Source organism: Rhincodon typus, chromosome 2 (assembly GCF_021869965.1).
Source record: "Rhincodon typus isolate 14 chromosome 2, sRhiTyp1.1, whole genome shotgun sequence".
NCBI classification, from domain to species: domain Eukaryota; kingdom Metazoa; phylum Chordata; class Chondrichthyes; order Orectolobiformes; family Rhincodontidae; genus Rhincodon; species Rhincodon typus.
Genome location: NC_063333.1, coordinates 5,665,042 through 5,683,290, shown reverse-complemented (window position 1 = coordinate 5,683,290; position 18,249 = coordinate 5,665,042). Strand labels below are relative to the sequence as shown.

The 18,249-nt window shown below is 44.5% G+C and overlaps 1 protein-coding gene across 1 annotated transcript in view; it reads left to right on the top strand.

Moving 5' to 3' along the window:
• Positions 1-2,523, top strand: part of LOC109911385 (leucine-rich repeat-containing protein 24) — a 14,338-nt gene extending 11,815 nt beyond the window's left edge. The window contains exon 4 of the mRNA XM_048618143.1: positions 2,375-2,523. Coding sequence (XP_048474100.1) covers positions 2,375-2,523 — 149 coding nt within the window. The remainder of the gene's footprint in view (positions 1-2,374) is intronic.
• The last annotated feature ends 15,726 nt before the right edge of the window (positions 2,524-18,249 follow it).

Here is an 18,249-nt window from a genome sequence, read left to right as displayed (position 1 = left end):
TTCAGAATCCCCTTCCCCTCCCCCATTTCTGATGAAGGGTCTAGGCCCGAAACGTCAGCCTTCCTGCTCCTATGATGCTGCTTGGCCTGCTGTGTTCATCCAGCTCTACACCTTGTTATCTCAGATTTTCCAGCATCTGCAGTTCCTACTATCTCTGGACAATATCCAGGCTTGGGCTGACAAGTGACAAGTAACATTCACACCACACAAATGCCAGGCAACAACCATTTCAAAAAGAGACAATCTAACCATAGATCCTTGACATTCATTGGTGTTACCATCTTTAGATCCTCCACTATCAATATCCTGGGAGTTACCGTTGACCAGAAACTCAGCTGGACTCACCACATAAACACAGTGGCTACAAGAGCAGGCCAGAAGCTGGGAATACTGTGGCGAGTAACTCACCTCCTGACTCCCCTAAGCCTGACCACCATCTACAAGGCACATGTCAGGAGTGTGATGGAATACTCCCCACTTGCCTGGATGGGGGCAGCCCCAACAACGGTCAAGAAGCTTGACACCATCCAGGACAAAGCAGCCCACTTGATTGGCACTACATCCACAAACATTCACTCCCTCCACCACTGATGCTCAGCAGTGGATACTATCTACAAGATTCTTCGACAGCACTTTCCAAACCCTTGACCTCTTCCATCTAGAACGACATGGGCAGCAGATATGTGGGAACACCACCATCCTGCCTTGGAAATATATCGCCGTTCCTTTGCTGTCACTGGGTCAAAATCCTGGAATTCCCTCCCTAATAACATTGTGGGTCAACCCACAGCAGGTGAACTGCAGCGGTTCAACATGGCAGCTCACTACCACCTTCTCAAGGGGCAACTAGGCCCGGGCAACTAGGCCCGGGCAATAAATGCTGGGCTCAGCCAGGGATGCTCACGTTCCAGGAGTGAATAATAAAAAAACCACAGACAAAACCCCACATTTCTGCACCAAATCTTACACAATTCACAGCCAAGCTCCTGGGAGTTAATCGTTAAATTCTTCTGAGCTCTCAGCCCCAGTACCCTTCATGTGGGTCATTCCTGTGAGAAGTGTCAGTGGGCAAGCCAAGCTGACTGTTCCTGACATGACCCCCACACAACACCTCCTCCAACCCTTTGACCCTATCCCTTTTATAATGGTCCCCATTAAAACATCATAAACACATTACCTGAGGCCATTCCCATGGAAGGTCAATGTTTTGTAACCTCGTAATCCTTTCAGTCTGTTATTTGCCCTGTTCTAGACAGACACACTCAATGCCGATGTTATTTCCACACTGGAAATGAGGAACTTCACCAAGGTGAGCAAGCTTGGATGTAGCGTAAAGCTCCCTCCTTCTTGGATAGGAGTCAATGAGCATCATCTGGTCCTGCTCAATGGAAACAATTCATCCCTTTCTTAACTGGGTTCTGCAAGAGTAGGTTTCGCGTGTCAATATGTGCAATATCGGTTCTGTTACAATGTTGGAATTATTGAGATTAACCCTTTACCATGGAACCTGTCTCTATTTCATGTCCAGGGCTGTTTTTATTTACAGCATTCATGTCCAGGGGTTTTAATTTTCATATGTGTAAAGCCCAGTTGGATGGGATTACAATCCCACAAGGTTTTCAGTTACTAGGTTGAGCTGGAGAAGCTGAGGGTTGTTCTCCACAGGGGTAGAGACAGAGGGGAGGTTTGATTGAGGTGTACAAATGGTGGATAAGGAAACACGTTTCCCTTTACAGGAACATAGGAGTAGGCCATTCAGCCCCTCAAGCCTGTTCCACCATTCAATGGGATCATTGGCCTAACTTCATTTACCTGTTAAGTAAAGGTATTAAGGAATATGGGCCAAAGGATTTATCTATCTCAGGTTTAAACTTAACAACTGATCCAGCATCCACGGCCATCTGTGGAAGGGAGATACAGCTAATTAGACAAGGCCTGGTGATCCAGATTTATGGTTTTGGGTAAAGGATAAAGGGAGATGTAAGAAGGAATTGCTTTGTCCATACAGTAAGTAAGCATGATCTGAAACCCACTGTCTACAAAAGGGCTGGGATGAAGCAAATTTTAAAAAAAATGAGATGGGCATTTCCAATCAATGTGGTGGCAGCAAGGTGGGAAACAGGATGAACTGTATTTTTCAACAGACAGTGTCATTGACTTGAGGAACCAACTCCGTTGATATTGTTAATGACACAGTGATAGTCTCAGGAACTGAAGGTCTACAGAAGAATGAATGGTACAGGAGAAGTTTCCCAGAGAACTGGTTGATAGCACATCCAAAAGGCTGTGCTGGAGAAAGTCTGCACATCTGCCAGCATCTGTGGAGATTTCTGAAGTTATCGTTTTGAGCCCGGTATTTATTTCCAATCTCCAGTGTCTGCAGTGTTGAATTCCACTGAATCTGATCTAGGAATCCTGCCAGAGTGTAACACCAAGGCAAGGCCACAGGGAGAGTCTAACCCCATTCCTTTCCCACCCCAAACGGTAAAAGTTTCAACCAATGAGACGGCTAGCTGCCCCTAACTAAAGGGGTGATAACATGTACCTGAAAGGTGTTCCCATTGGGTTGACACTGGGGTAATGTCTGCATTACTTCATTTGGTAATAAAACACAGGATTTTCTTTTGTCTGTCGTACGTTACTTCCAAAGACGAAGAATGTTCTAATGACAATCCAACAGGGAACACCAGAGCAAGTTCTTCACAAAGAGTAAATGGGAAACTCGCAGGGAATAGGTGATCCAAATTGCGTGGAAAAAATTGGATAAATACATGATTGAATTGGATGATCAACCATTATTGTATTGAATGGCGGCACAGGCTTGAGGGGCCAAATGGCCCACTCCTGCTCGAGTCTTCTATGTTACATCCTGCCGCTGCTTTAGTTGTATCTGGATTGGAGACTAATATCCATATTTCACCAATATGCATGTGGGTACCACTTGCTAAACCAGATATGACATGAAATGGTTGTCCTGGTCGTGAAAATGTCCAAATGGAAATAAACTGAAGCTGGGTTTTGAAGGTTTCCTTGACAGGATTGGGATTATTCTCTCTGGCAGCTTGTTCCATGCTGGATTCCAAGATTGGGAAGAAAGATTGTTGATGTGATGTCTTAGAAACAAATGGTCTTTGTGGTTTGCAGGATGACCACCTCGTAGATTGTCATTGCCAGAGGAAGGGAGCAGCTACTTTCAATTTCTACCTGTTCAGGTGAGGGAGAAGGAGGAAGGGGTGGCACAGTGGCTCACTGGTTAGCACTGCTGCCTCACAGCACCAGGGATCCCGGTCTGAATCCAGCCTCAGGCAAGTGTTTGTGTGGAGTTTGCATGTTCTCCCTCTGTCTGTGGGTTTCCTTCGGGTGCTCTGGTTTCTTCCCACAGTCCAACGATGTGCAGGTTAGGGTGTATTGGCCGTGCTAAATTGCCCCATAGTTTCCATGGATGTGCAGGCTAGGTGGTTTAGCTGTGGGAAATGCACGGTTACAAGGATAAGATGGTGGCGGGGGGGGGGATCAGGTCTGATTGGGATGCTCTTCAGAGAATCAGTATAGACTTGATGGGCCAAATGGCCTGTTTCCACACTGTAGGGATTCTATTTTATGAAAGGGTATGGTCATAGACTGAGATGAAGCAAGGTCAGAGGGAGACTTCTGTGGAATATTAGCACATGTAAGTACAGTCCCATTGGACCAAATGGCCAGTGACTTCGTGGCAGAGGATTCCATGGTTAAGGGAAACGTTTACGTTGTTAGACATGTTTCAGCAGTGAGGGAATGGCTGACTGCCAGGCTGTAAGATCACCAGGCAGCTAGTGCAGGAATCCTGTAAGCCCATTGTGCTTGCTAATCGGTATTCCGTTTCAGATGCCGGTGAGGGTGATGGTTCCTCAGGGCTGTGCAACCACAGCTAAGTACATGGTCATACGCGTGGGTCAGCTGTACAGGGCAGGCTGAAGGAGAAACAAAGTCCAAAAGTGACAGTGTATGCCACTGTCAGGGGATCAGACAGGCATTTCTGTGGCCATCAATCTGTGTCACTGGCTCTGAGGAGCGGATTGTCATGGGCCTGGTATCAGGGAGTACTTAAGCCCCAAACTTAAGTCCCTCCCTCCCTCTTCCTCAAACTAAAAAAACAGGGGAAAGAGAGGCATGCGATTCAAAATTTGTTGGTAGCAGAGTGAGAAGCAAGGCATTGGTTCAAGAGGCTTCAGTGAGCAGCGGCTCAGCAAAAAGTACATGGAAACTCAGGTAAAGTCCTTTTGACTTTCCTCTTTAGTCTTAGAGCAGTTGGGATGGTAGTTAGGGCAGTGACATCCTCTTTCTGCAGGATGTGGGAGCTTAGGGAGACTTCCATCATCCCCGATAACTATGCCTGAGGGAAGTCCACCCAGCTGCAGCTCCTGGGACACCATGTTATGGAGCTGGAACTCAAGCTGGAAGCACTCAGGATCATCCGAGATGCTGACCGCATCATAGATAAGAGTTTTAGTGAGATGGTCACAGATAAGGTGCAGGCAGAGAGTAGCTGAGTGACCACCAGGAAAGGCAAAGGGAGTAGGTAGAGAGTTCAGGAATCCTCTGTGGCCATTCCCCTCGAAAACAAGTATACTGTTTTGGATACTGTTGAGGGGGGAACGACCAATCAGGGAAAAGCACCAGTAGCCAGGTCGGTGGCTCTACGACTGGCTCTGGGGCACAGCAGGAAGGGGTAAAGGTAAACAGGACCTTAGTGACAGGAGACTTGATAGTTAGGGGTACAGACAGGAGATTCTGTGGCAGCAAACGGGAATCCAGGATGGTGTATTGTTTTCCGGGTGCCAGGGTCGGGATGTTTCGGAGTGGCTGCGGAATGTTTTCAAGGGGGAGGGTGAGCAGCCAGAAGTCATTATGCACGTTGACACAAATGATATAGGTAGAAATAGGAATGCAGTCCTGTGGAGCGATTATAGAGAGCTAGGAAAAAAGTTAAAAACCAGGATCTCACCGGTGGTGATCTCCGGATTACTTCCAGTGCCACGTGCTAGTGAGGGTAAGAACAGGAGGATATGGTGGATGAATGCGTGGCTAAAGAATTGGCGCAGGGGTCAGGGATTCAGATTCCTGGATCATTGGGATCTTTTCTGGGGCAGAGGTGACCTGTTCAAGAGGGACGGGACTGGAGGGGGACCAATATCCTGGTGGGCAGATTTGCTAGTGCTGCAAGGGAGGGTTTAAACTGGATTGGCAGAGGGGCGGGATCCTAAATAACAGGGAGGCAAGTGGGAGGCTGGAAGGAGATACATTAATCAGAAATAGCAAATTGAAGAGACAGGTCAGGCTGGAACAGGACAGGGAGTGAGGAATGCCTGTTGGATTAAATTGAATCTATTTCAATGCAAGAGGGCTGACAGGTAAGGCCGATGAACTCAGGGTGTGGATAGGTATGTGGGACTGGGACATTATAGCCATTACAGAAACATGGCTAAGGGAGGGACAGGACTGGCAGCTTAATGTGCCAAGATACAAGTGCTTTAGGCGGGACAGGGGTGGAAAAAAGAGGGGAGGGGGAGTTGCATTTTTGATGAAGGGGAGTATTGCAGCAGTAGTCAGAGATGAAATAACTGAGGGATCATACAGTGAGGCTTTGTGCGTGGAGCTAATAAATAAGGGAATGATGACGTTATTGGGGTTGTACTATAGGCCCCCAAATCATCAATGGGAATAAGAGGAACAAAAATACAGGGAGATTGAGGAGACTTGCAGGAGCAATAGGGTTGTCATAGTGGGGGATTTAATTTTCCTAACATAGACTGCCATAGTGTTAAGAGCTTAGATGGGGTGGAATTTGTTAAGTGTGTTCAGGAAAGTTTCCTCAAGCAGTATGTAGAGGGTCCTACTTGGGAAGGGGCAAAACTCTACCTACTCTTAGGAAATAGGGCAGGTGACTGAGGTGACAGTGGGAGAGCACTTTGGGACCAGTGACCATAGTTCTATTAATTTTAAAACAGTTATGGAGAAGGACAAAACTGGTCCACAGGTTCAAGTCCTAAATTGGGGCAAGGAGAATTTTGATGGAATTAGACAGGAGCTTGCAGTGGTTGATGGAATAGTTTGTTTGCAGGCAAAGGATCCTCTGGCAAATGGGAGGCCTTTAAAAGTGCGATAGCCTGAGTTCAAGGTCTATATGTTCCTGTGAGGGTGAAGGGCAAGGGTGGCAGGAGTAGGGAACCCTAAATGACGAGAGATATTGAGACTTTGACCAGGAAAAAGGAGGCATGGCTCAGGTACAGGCAGCTGGGATCAAGAGAATCCCTGGAGATATATAGGGGATACAGGAGATTGTTGAAGAAGAAAATCAGGAGGGTGAAAAGGCGACACAAGATAACTTCGGCTGAGAAGATTAGGGTGAATCCAAAGAGATTCTTCAAGCATTTTAAAGGAAAAACAATGACTAAAGGGAGAATAGGACCCCTCAAGGACCAAAGTGAACATGTATGTGTGGAACCACAGGAGATGGGAGAGGTCCTCAATGAATATTTCTCCTCTGTGTTGACCACAGAGAAAGACATGAAGAGTTGGGAACTTGGGGATGTTAGTGGTGATATCTTGGGGACAGTCCATATCACAGTAGAGGAAGTGCTGGAAGGATTAGAATATTTGAAGGTGGATAAATCTCTTGGTCCTGATCAGATATATCCAAGAACCCTGCAAGAGGCTACAGAAGAAATTGTAGGGGTCCTGGCTGATATATCTGCATCATCATTAGCCATAGGTGAGGTCCCAGAAGACTGAAGGGTAGCGAATGTTGTGCCCTTATTCAAGAAGGGCTGTAAAGAAAAGCCTGGGAATTATAGACCAGTAAGCTTAACATCTGTACATCCTTTGCTTGCTGTGATCTGCCTGTACCACTCGTAATCAAAGCTTTTCACTGTATTTTGGTACACGTGACAATAAAATCAATCAATCAATAAATCAGGTAGGTGACTTGAGAAGATTCTGAGGGATAAGATATACATGTATTTGGAAAGACAGGGTTTGATAGAAGTAGTCAGCATGGCTTTGTGCGTGGGAGATCATGCCTCACAAATTTGTTAGAGTTCTTTGATGAAGTGGCCAGGAAGGTTGATGAGGGCAAGGTGGTAGACATAGTCTGTATGGATTTCAGCAAGGCCTTTGATAAGGTTCCACATGGTAGGCTGCTCTGGAAGGTTAGATCGCATGGAATCCAGGGAGAGCTGGCAAATTGGACACACAATTGGCTTGATGGTAGGAAGCAGAGAATAATAGTGGAAGGATGCTTGTTGGACTGGACGCCTGTGACTAGTGGTGTGCTTCAGGGGTCAGTGCTAGACCCATTGCTGTTTGTTATCTATATTGATGATTTGGATAAGAATGTACAAGGCATGATTAGGAAGTGTGAGGATGATACTAAAATTGGCAGCATCATGGGCAGTGAGGAAGGTTATCAGAAATTGCAGCAGGATCTTGATCAGCTGGGGAAGTGGGTCAAGAAATGGCAAATGGAGTTTAACATAAATAAGTGTGAGGTGTTGCATTTTGGAAAGTCAAATCGAGGTGGGAGTTTCATGGTGAATGGTCGGGCCTTAAGGAGTGCAGTGGAACAGAGGGACTTTGGAATTCAGGTGCACAGTTCTCTGAAAGTGGAGTCACAGTAGGCAGGGCAGTGAAGAAGATTTTTGGCACGCTGGCCTTCATCAGTCAGGGTATTGGGTATAGAAGTTGGGAAGTTATATTGCAGTTGTACAGGAAGTTGGTGAGGCCACACTTGGAGTATTGTGTTCAGTTTTGGTCACCTTGCTACAGGAAGGATGTTATGAAACTGGACAGGGTGCAGAAAAATTTATAAGGATGTTGCCAGGACTCAAGGGACTCAAGTTATAGGGAGAGGTTGGACAAGCTAGGACTTTTCTCTTTAGAGCACAGGAGTCTGAGGGGTGATCTTATAGAAGTGTATAAGATCATGAATGGATAGGGTGATTGCACTAAATCTTTTTCCCAGGGTTGGGGAATTGAGGACCAGAGGGCCTCAGTTTAAAGTCAGAGGGGAAAGAATACATGAGAACCTGAGGGGGCAACTTTTTTACACAGAGGGTGGTACGCATATGGAATGAGCTGCCAGCGGAAGTGGTAGAGGCGGGTACATTAACATTTAAAAGGCATTTGGACAAATACATGGATAGGAAAGGTTTAGAAGGATATGGGCCAAGTGCAGGGAAGTGGGGTTAGCATGGATGGATGTTTTGGTCGGCATGGACCAGTTTGGGCTGAAGGGCCTGTCTCTGTCCTGTAGGACTGTATGGCTCTATCAATGTGATTCTACAGCAGTATGGAGCTCCCTGGTACTAATGTAGAGGATATCACAGAGTGGGTGCAGGTCATTAGCTTGGAGAAGGGGGTTCATCCAGATGTCATGGTACACATTGGTATCAATGTCATAGGGAGGAATGGAGAAGAGGTCCTGGAAGTAGATTTCAGGGAGTTAGGTAGGAGATTGAAAGGCAGGATCTCTAAAGAGTTAGTCTCCAGCTTACTCTCAGACCCAGGTATTCGTGAATGTTGAAACAGGAGAACTAAGTGATCGAACACGTGAGTGTAATACTGGTGTAGGAGGGAGGGCATCAGATTTCTGGAGCTTTGGGACCAGTTCTGGAGAAGGTAGGAGACCTGTACAAGATGAATGGTCTTGAACAGGATAAACATCATTTGCAAGGGACTTGATAGCGCTAATGGGAGAAGGTTTACAAAGGATTATTAGAATGGCAGGGGATGGGAACCTGAGCGGGGAGACAGAGGAGGGAGAAGCAAGGATAGAGACGTAAGACAGAAAACAAAGAAGAAAAAGTGAAAGACAGAAAAACAAATGGGGCCATAGTGCAAAATAAAGCTGAGGTGACTAACAGGATTAAAAAGATAAACCTAAAGTTCTGAGGAACGATCACCAGACCCGAAACGTTAACTTTGTTTTCTCCTTCACAGATGCTGCCAGACCTGCTGAACTTTTCCAGCAACTTTGTTTTTGTTCCTGATTTACAGCATCCGCAGTTCTTTCAGTTTTTATTAAGCCTAAAGGTTTTGTGTCTTAATGCACACAACATTCACAATGAAGTGGATGAATTAGCAAATAAACATAAATGGTTATGATATAGCTGTGATTACAGAGACATGGCTACATGATGACCAAGCTTGGGAATTAACATACAGGGAGTACTCAATATTTGGGAAGGACAGACAAGTAGGAAAAGGAGATGGGGTAGTTTTGTTTGTAAATGAGTAAATCAATTTATTGGGATATTTGGTTTGGGATCTGCCAAGATGAAGATATGAAATACCGGGTTCAGAAAACATTGTTGGATGTTGTCTGTATACCCCTGAAACAGTGGTAGAGATGGAAGGAAAGGCATTAAACAGACATGCAATAAGTTACAACTGTAATTGAGTGACTTTAATCTAGATATGGATTGGATAGCTCAAACTAGCAATAATATCATAGAAGAGGATTTCCTGGAGTATATGATTTTTTTTAGACCAATATGTAGTGGAAGCAACTGGACAGTAGTATATCCTCTGCTGAGTATTGTGCAATGATAAAGGATTAATAAAACTTGTTTTACAGGGTCCGTTGGGAAAAAAAAACAACCAAAAAAGAGATAGAATTGTGAATTTAGATGGAGAGTTATGAAGATGAATCCAAAGCTGGGGTCCTGAATTTAAAAGAAAAGGAACTACAAGGAATTTAGGCATAAATTGGTAATAATGGTTTGGGGAACCTTATTCAAAGGGATGGCAGTGAAGAGGCATTTGCTGAGATTTAAGGAAGAACTGGATGAAGTACAACAAATATTAATTCTTAGCTGCAGCAAAAATTAAACAGGAAAGATGGCTCAACCATGGCATGTAAAAGAAATTAGGGATAGTATTAATCCAAAGAGAGGACTCATAAAATTGCCAAAATAAAATCAAGCCTGAGGCCTGGGAGCAGTTTAAAATTCAGCAAAAGAGGACAAAAAGTTTGATCTAGAGGGGAAAAATAGAGTGTGAGAGTAAACTTGCAGGGAACATAAAAACAGACTGTAAAAGCTTCTATAAATATGTGAAGAGAAAAATATTAGCAAAAGCAAATGTAGATCTCTTAGAGGCAGAAATGGGGGAATTTATACTGGGGAGCAAAGAAATGGCAGAAGAATTAAAACATATTTGGTTTTGTCTTCATAAAACGGGACATAAATAACTTTCCAGAAATGTTTGAGAATCAAGGATTTAGTGATAGGCAGAAATTGAAAACAATAGTATTAGTTTTTAAAAAGAAAAATATTGCTAGAGAAATTAATGGGGTTAAAGGTTAACAAATACTCAAGGCCTGATAATCTGCATACCTGAAATCTGAAATATTATGTGCAGTTTTGATCTCCCTACTTAAGAAAGGATATACCTGAGAGAGGAATAGTGCAGTGGCTGATACATGGGAATGGCAAGACTGTCCTTTGAGGGGAAATTTGTTCAACTGGGTCTGTAAACTGGAGTTTTTTGAGGAAGCGACGAAGATGGTTGATGAGGGTAGGGCAGTGGATGTTGTCTACATGGACTTCAGTAAGGCCTTTGACAAGGTCCCTCATGGCAGGCTGATACAGAAGGTAAAGTCACATGGGGTCAGAGGTGAGTTTGCAAGATGGGTAAAAAAGTGGCTCGGTCATAGAAGACAGAGGATAGCAGTGGAAGGGTGCATTTCTGAACGGAGGGCTCGACTAGTGGTGTTCCTCAGGGATCAGTGTTGGGACCTTTGCTGTTTGTAATATATAAAAATAATTTTGAGGAAAATGTAACTGGTCTGATTAGTATGTTTGCCGATGACACAAAAGTCAGTGGAATTACGGATAGCGATGAGGACCATCAAAGGATACAGCTGGATATAGATCGGTTGGTGACTTGGGCAGAGAGATGGCAGATGGAGTTTAATCCAGAACAATGTGAGGTAATGCATGTCAGCAGGTCTAATCCAGATGGAAAATTTATAGTAAATGGCAGAACCCTTGAGAGTACTGATAGGCAGAGGGATCAGGGTGTACAGGCACACAGGTCACTGAAAGTGACAACACAGGTGGAGAAGGTAGTCAACAAGGCATACAGCATGCTTGCCTTCATCGGCTGGGACATTGAATTTAAAAACTGGCAGGTAATGTTGCAGGTTTATCGAACCTTAGTTAGGCCGCATTTGGAATACTGTGTTCAATTCTGGTTGCCACACTACCAGGAGGGTGTGGTGGCTTTGGAGAGGGTACAGAAAAGATTTACCAGAATGTTGTATGGAGGGATTAGCTATGAGGAGATGTTGGAGAAACTTGGGTTGTTCTCACTGGAATGACAGAGGTTGAGAGGAGACCTGATAGAGATCTACATAATTATGAAGGGCATGGACAGAGTGGACAGTCAGAAGCTTTTTCCCAGGGTGGAAGAGTCAGTTACTAGGGGCCATAGGTTTAAGGTGCAAGGGGCGAGATTTAAAGGTGATGTATGAGGCAAGTTTTTGAGGGTGGTGGGTGCCTGGAGCTTGCTGCCGGGGGAGGTCGTGGAAGCAGGTATGATAGTGATTTTTAAAGGGCGTCTTGACAAATACATGAATAGGATGGGAATACAGGGATACGGTCTCTGGAAGAGTACAGGGTTTTAGTTGTGATGGGCAGCATGTTGGTGCAGGCTTGGAGGGCCGAAGGGCCTGTACCTGTGCTGTAATTTTCTTTGTTCTTTGTATTCACTAGAGTTTAAAATGATGAAAGGGGGATCTGATTGAAATGTATAAAATTCTAACAGGGCTGGACAGACGAGATGCAGGGAGGATGTTTCCCCTGGGTGGGGAGTCTAGAACCAAGGGACACAGTCTCAGGATATGGGGTAGACCATTTAATAGTGAAATGAGGAAATATTTCTTCACTCTCAAGTGACTCTGTGGAATTCACTACCACAGAAGGTTGTGGAGCCCAAATCATTGAATATGTTCAAGCAAGAGATAGGTGAATTGTTAGATATCAGAGGCATCAGGAGGTATGGAGAGAAAGTAGGAAAATAGTATTCTGATAGAGGGTCAACCATGATCACAATGAATACCGGAGCAGATCCTCATGCTCCCAGTGCCCATGTTTCTGGTTTTATGGAGTTCAGAAGCTTGGAAGTGGCTGCCAGAGGAGCCTTGTTGAGTTGATGCAGTTTATTTTGTAGCTTTACACTGTTTACACCATTGTTGCTGCGAACTGGTGTTGGAGGGAGAGAATATTGAAGCTGGGGCATGTGGTACCAATCAAACGGCCTGCTTTGTCCCTCAACGATGTTGTGGTTCTTGAGCGTTGTTGGAGCTGCACCCATCCAGGCAAGTGGGGAATAATCCATCACACTCCTGACTTGTGCCTTGTCGATGGTGAGCAGACTTTTGGGGAGACATCACAGCAAGACCCCTACCTTTCCCCAAACTTCATTTAACCTTGGATTGTAAAACAGAGCTGGTGCATTTTCAATGTGCGGGCCACGTTTCTCAGCAGGCGACTTGTTGCTTAGGACAACTCGTGACTCCACAGGTGAGGTACTGCACAGGGGCCCACCACATTGACTCTATAGGCAAAATGTCACTGAGGCACCAGTAGGAGGCAGACACTCTGGGAACGTTCACTGAGTAGACAAGGGAGTTCTGAGGCAGTATGCTGCAGTACCTGCAGTGTCCACAGGAGAGAGAGAGGGCTCTCCCTACCCAGGTCCAGGTCCGGGTCCCGGTCTGGACGCGGATCTGGGTCTGGATCTGGATCCTGCTCTCAGAGGGATTTGGATCTACTCAAACAGGAAACAAAAACCAACAATAAAATTGAGTCCCAGTGCTCTTAGCCTTCAAATGTAACCCTGACATTTTGTAGAGAGGAGCATGTTTTGCCAGGAGGGGCTGGTGAGAGGGCAGCAGAATTTCCTGGTGTTTTTTTCACAAGCACATTTTGCAGCAAATACTTCCTCCTGCTCCCTGTGCTTCGCTATCTTTCTTCCTGATGGAACCTGAATCCTTTTCAACAGGAACTGTCACTCACTGAGCACACAGGAAGCTGATTATAATTGAGTGTAATGTTGGTTAGATCGTCATTTCTGACATGTCTGGATCCCTGTGCAATGGATCACTTTGGGACTTCTCTCAGTTGGATTTCTCCCAATTAGATTCATAGAGAGAGTCACTGGAGTTTTTAACAGATTGGCAAAGAGGCCCTTCAGCCCATCCTGTTTGTGCCAGTCGTTAAACATCCAACTATTCTAATCCCAAGTTCCAGTACTTAGCTTATACCCATTTCAAGTTTTCATGGTTCTTAAATAGTCTTGAGGGTTCCTGACTCTACCACCCTTTCAGGAAGTGACTTTCAGATACCTCGAATCCTCCCTAAACCTCCACCACCCCTTAGTTTAAAACTCATTGGTCCCTCTACTAAGAGGAAGTGTTTCTCCCTATTCACCCGGTCCATGCCCCTCATAATCTGATATACCATTTATAGGGGAGGCGATGGCCTAGCGGTATTATCGCTGGACTGTTAATCCAGTAAACCCAGATAATGTTCTGGGGACACGGGTTTGAATCCCACCACGGCAGATGGAATATCTGGAATTAAGAATCTAATGATGACCATGAATCCATTGTCGATTGTCAGGAAAAACCCATGTGGCTCACTAACGTCCTTTAGGGAAGGAAACTGCCATCCTTACCTAGTCTGGCCTACATATGATCCCAGACCCACAGCAATATGGTTGACCCTCTGGGCAATTAGGGATGGGCAATAAATGCTGCCTAGCCAGTGATGCCCTCATCCCGTGAATGAATAAAAACAAAACCTCAATCAGGACTGCCCCACAACCTTCTCTACTCTAAAGAAAACAACCTGAGCTTTTCCAGTCTCTTCATAGCTGAATCTGTCTGTACCAGGCAACATCCTGGTGAATCTCCTCTGCTCTCTCTCCAGTACAATCACATATAGTCCTTCCTACAGTTTGGTGACCATTATTGTTATCTCAGGGTTGTTAGTCCTGTACTGCGTGACTTACACAGTTCTGGTCATGGGCTTGTGAATCTTTGGACTAGGATTCTCCATCATTCAATCCACTTAACGCTGTGACAGACACATGGGGACTGGGAGGGAAGGTGGGGTGAGGCTCTGTTATCATTGTACTGAATGAAGGAACAGCTTTAAAGGTCCAAATGACCTACTCCTAATTTCTATGTTTCTGTGTCGTGAACATTTTGAAGATGGAGTGAAGAGCTGGAGAAATCATCTCAACTTTGAAATATAAAGAAGATGGAAATAACTGACTGGTGTGTAGAATTGAAAAAGAAAACCTAGGCCATTATAATTTAATGATAAATTAATAGAGATTTTTATATTAAATCTCAAGTAGCTCAGATTTATTAACTATACAGCATGCACAATTCTCATTAAACACACACTAAAAAGGCAATTCATCCTGAGCAAGTGATAGTTTGAGGCTTTTTTTATTCATCCATGGGACGTAGGTGTCACTGGCTAGGGGAACATTTATTGTCCGTCCCTAGTTGCCCTTGAGAAGGTGGTGGTGAGCTGCCTTCTTGAACCGCTGCAGTCCTCCTAGTGTGGGATGACCCACAATGCCATTAGGGAGGGAATTCCAGGATTTGACCCAGCCACACAAAGGAGGAGCGGTGATATATTTCCAAGTCAAGATGGTGAGTGGCTTGGAGGGGAGCTTGCAGCGCCTGTGTTCCCATCTATTGTGTATCATTATTATATTTTTGTCTTGGATTCAAACATCTTGATTTCGGTTATTTGTGAAGTTGGTTAAGGGTATTGGGTAGCTCAGTTGGCTGGATGGCAGGTTTGTCATGCAGAGTGAGGTCAACAATGTGTGTTCAATCCATGCATTAGCTGAGGTTACCATGAAGGACTCTCCTTTCCAATTTTTCCCCTCCATCTCTCTAAATAGAGAACAGTCCTATAATCTGGTAGACTATGGCGGCTTTTCCATTACCTTTTACTTTGTGAATCCAAACACTTGATTATTTATTTTCTATTTCTCCAACCCTTTCCCTGTAACATTGAAACTCATAGGGGAAGGGGAATTTGTTTGACTTGCCATTTATCAATAATTTTACACTTAAAGAGTTATTTTTCCATAGAACTGTAAAAGTTCCTTGTGTCGTTATCTTCTCATTAATTTCACTCTTTGTTACGGTTATTGACTGAGGTTGGAGAGATGCATCAACTCCTTTCCACTCCTACTCCTTTACAGGTCACAACAAGCTTTAAATGTGGTCACTTGTATTGTTCTTGGGCTGTATCAGACCTAATGTTAGGAACAAGTCAGCATGGTTTCTTTCGTCAATATTTATACAAATAAAACTTTTTGAACATGCTTGCAAAGATTAATGATAAAAAAGGTGCAAAGATAGATATAACATATTTTAACATCCCAAGTTAACATGTGGCAAATATGGGAAGCAGACTAACTATGGTCGAAAGGCCCATAGAAACTATGAAACACTAAATGTGATTGAAGAATCATAGAGTAGGGATACAGGCCCTTCGGCCCAACTCATCCATGCGGACCAGGTTTCATAAAGTGAACTGGTCCTATTTGCCTGTGTTTGGTCCATCTCCTTCTAAACCTTTCCAACTCATATACCTATCCAAATGTCTTTTAAATGTTGTAATTGTACTCACCTTTACCACTTCCTCTGGCAGCTTGTTCCATATTTCCACCACGCTCTGTGTGAAAAAATTGCCCTGCAGGTCCCTTTTAAACTTTTCCCCTCTCATCTATGCCCTTTAGTTTTGGACTCCCCCTACCCTGGGGAGCAGACCTTGGCTATTCACCTTATCTATGCCTCTCATGATTTTACAAACCTCTATAAGGTCACCCCTCAGCCTCCCATGCTCCAGGGAGAATAGCCCCAGCCTATCAAGCCTCTCCTTATAACTCAAACTCTCCAGTCTATCAAACTAGATCAGCAGCAACTGTCCCACCTCCCCCTTCATTGACACCTGGGGCACCAAATCTCATTAAAACTTCGTTTGGAATTACAATTATATTAATGACCTAACCTTGAAACACCCTCAAGAGGCACTCTATCATAGACAGCATCAATAACTGGCTGTCACTAGCTGGGGTGGCATGGTGGCTCAGTGGTTAGCACTGCTGCCTCACAGCACCAGGGACCTGGGTTCGATCCCACACTCAGGCAGCTGTATGTGTGGAGTTTGCACGTTCTCCCTGTGTCTGCATGGGTTTCCTCTGGGTGCTCTGGTTTCCTCCCACAGTCGAAAGATGTGCAGGCTAGGTGGATTGGCCATGCTAAATTGCCCATAGTGTTCAGGGATGTATAGATTAGGTGGGTTATATGGGGATGGGGATGGGTCTGGTGGGATGCTTTGAGGGTTGGTGTGGACTTGTTGGGCCAAAGGGTCTGTTTCCACACTGTAGGGATTCTATGAATAACTGCTTTCAAACATAGGTGGGAAGGCAAGCAAGGATGACATATAGAGTCTATGGAGAGATATAGACTGGTGAAATGATCAGGCCAAAACATGGCAGATGGGATATCATGTGGGGAGATGTGATGTTGTACTTTAGCAGGAAGAACAGAAGAGCTGGATATTTTTTTAAATGGAGAAAGACTACTGAAAGTTGCAGCAAGGAGAGATCTGAGAGTCCCCTTGCATAAATCACAAAAGCTAGCATCCAATTTGAGCAGGATACTGAGAAGGCAAACAGAATATTGGACTTTATTTCAAAGGGAATAGAGTATAAAAATAAGGAAAGTGGAATTGAGGGTGATCAGATCAGCTTGATCTCATTGAATAGCAGAGTGGGCTTGATGGGCTGAATGGCCTACATCTACTCTTACTCTAATGGTCTTTTGCTCGTGTATTGGTGTTGACCTTCTGTTGCTGGGATCTTGCTCCACTAGAATCTAGGAAACTGCACTTTAGGGGTTACAGGTCCATCTCCAGCTTTTGACAAACAGCATGCTTTACCGAGCCATTACTGCCTCCGGGTTTATTCCCTGAGCTCTAATCAGGCTCAGCTGCACAAAGCAAATGCTGCTCTTGGGTTTCCTTCACCCTTCGCTCTACTATAGGCACACAGTGTCCTCTGAGCCCCATAGCTCTTAGAACAGTTTCCTACGTTCAAAAAGCACAGTTATCAGCTGAACCTAACTCCGCTCCGAGTCCCAACTGTACAGTAGTTGTTGCCTTTCTGCGGTCCAACTTAACAGTGCTTTTCTGCATGGAGATTACTTGTCTTTGTCACCTTTTCCAATTGACTGACACCATAATGACTCTTCAGTGAACTGTGTTGAATGACTATTGAAAGCATTGCAACAAGTTCTGCCCTTGGTCCCAGACAAAATTGAATGCAACTATTATTTTGGAACAGTCAAATGTAGCAAGCTCTTTCCACCAACTGAACATCACCATGACAAGTCCGCCTTTATTTCAGAACCATTCTACACAAATCTCCAGATTCAACACAATAAAAAGGATGATATTGAGCTGATGTATCATTGTTTCTCCTGAATAAAATTCCTTTAGAATACTCTCTGAGCCAGTACGCACTGATATATCTTTCAGCTACCTTCACTAACACAATTAAAGCTGACCTATGTTTTAAGGTCAGTCCTGGATCAGTAGTTAAGAAGGATACAAGAATTAGGAGTAGGTGTGTGCCATTCAGTCCCTTGAGCCTGTTCTATCATTCAGTAAGGAAATGGTGAATTTGATTGTGCCCTTCATTTTCCGCACATTGGCCTCGATTCTCTATCATGGCATTTAAAATTTGAAGCCACTAACCTGCTCTGTAGACCACTTGTATGGTTTTTGGTCAATGGCAATGCTCAAAAAGTTGATAGTAGGGGTTCAGTGATGATAACACTATTGAAAGCCAAAGGCTTTGCTTACATTCTATGTTGTTCAAAACAGTCATTGCCTGGCACCTTTACAATGGATGTTACTTGCTGCTTGTCAGTCCAAGACTGGATATCGTCTAAGCTTTGCCTCATTTGAACATGGACTGCTTCAGTTCCAAAGGAATGCTGCTGAACATTGTGCAATCATTGGCGAACATCCCCACTTCTGACATTATGATGGAGGGAAGGTCATTGATGAAGCAGCTGAAGATGGTTGGGCCTAGGACACTACCCTGAGGAACTCCTGCAGAGATGTCCTGGGGCTGAGATGACTTGGATTCATAGAGTTGTACAGCACA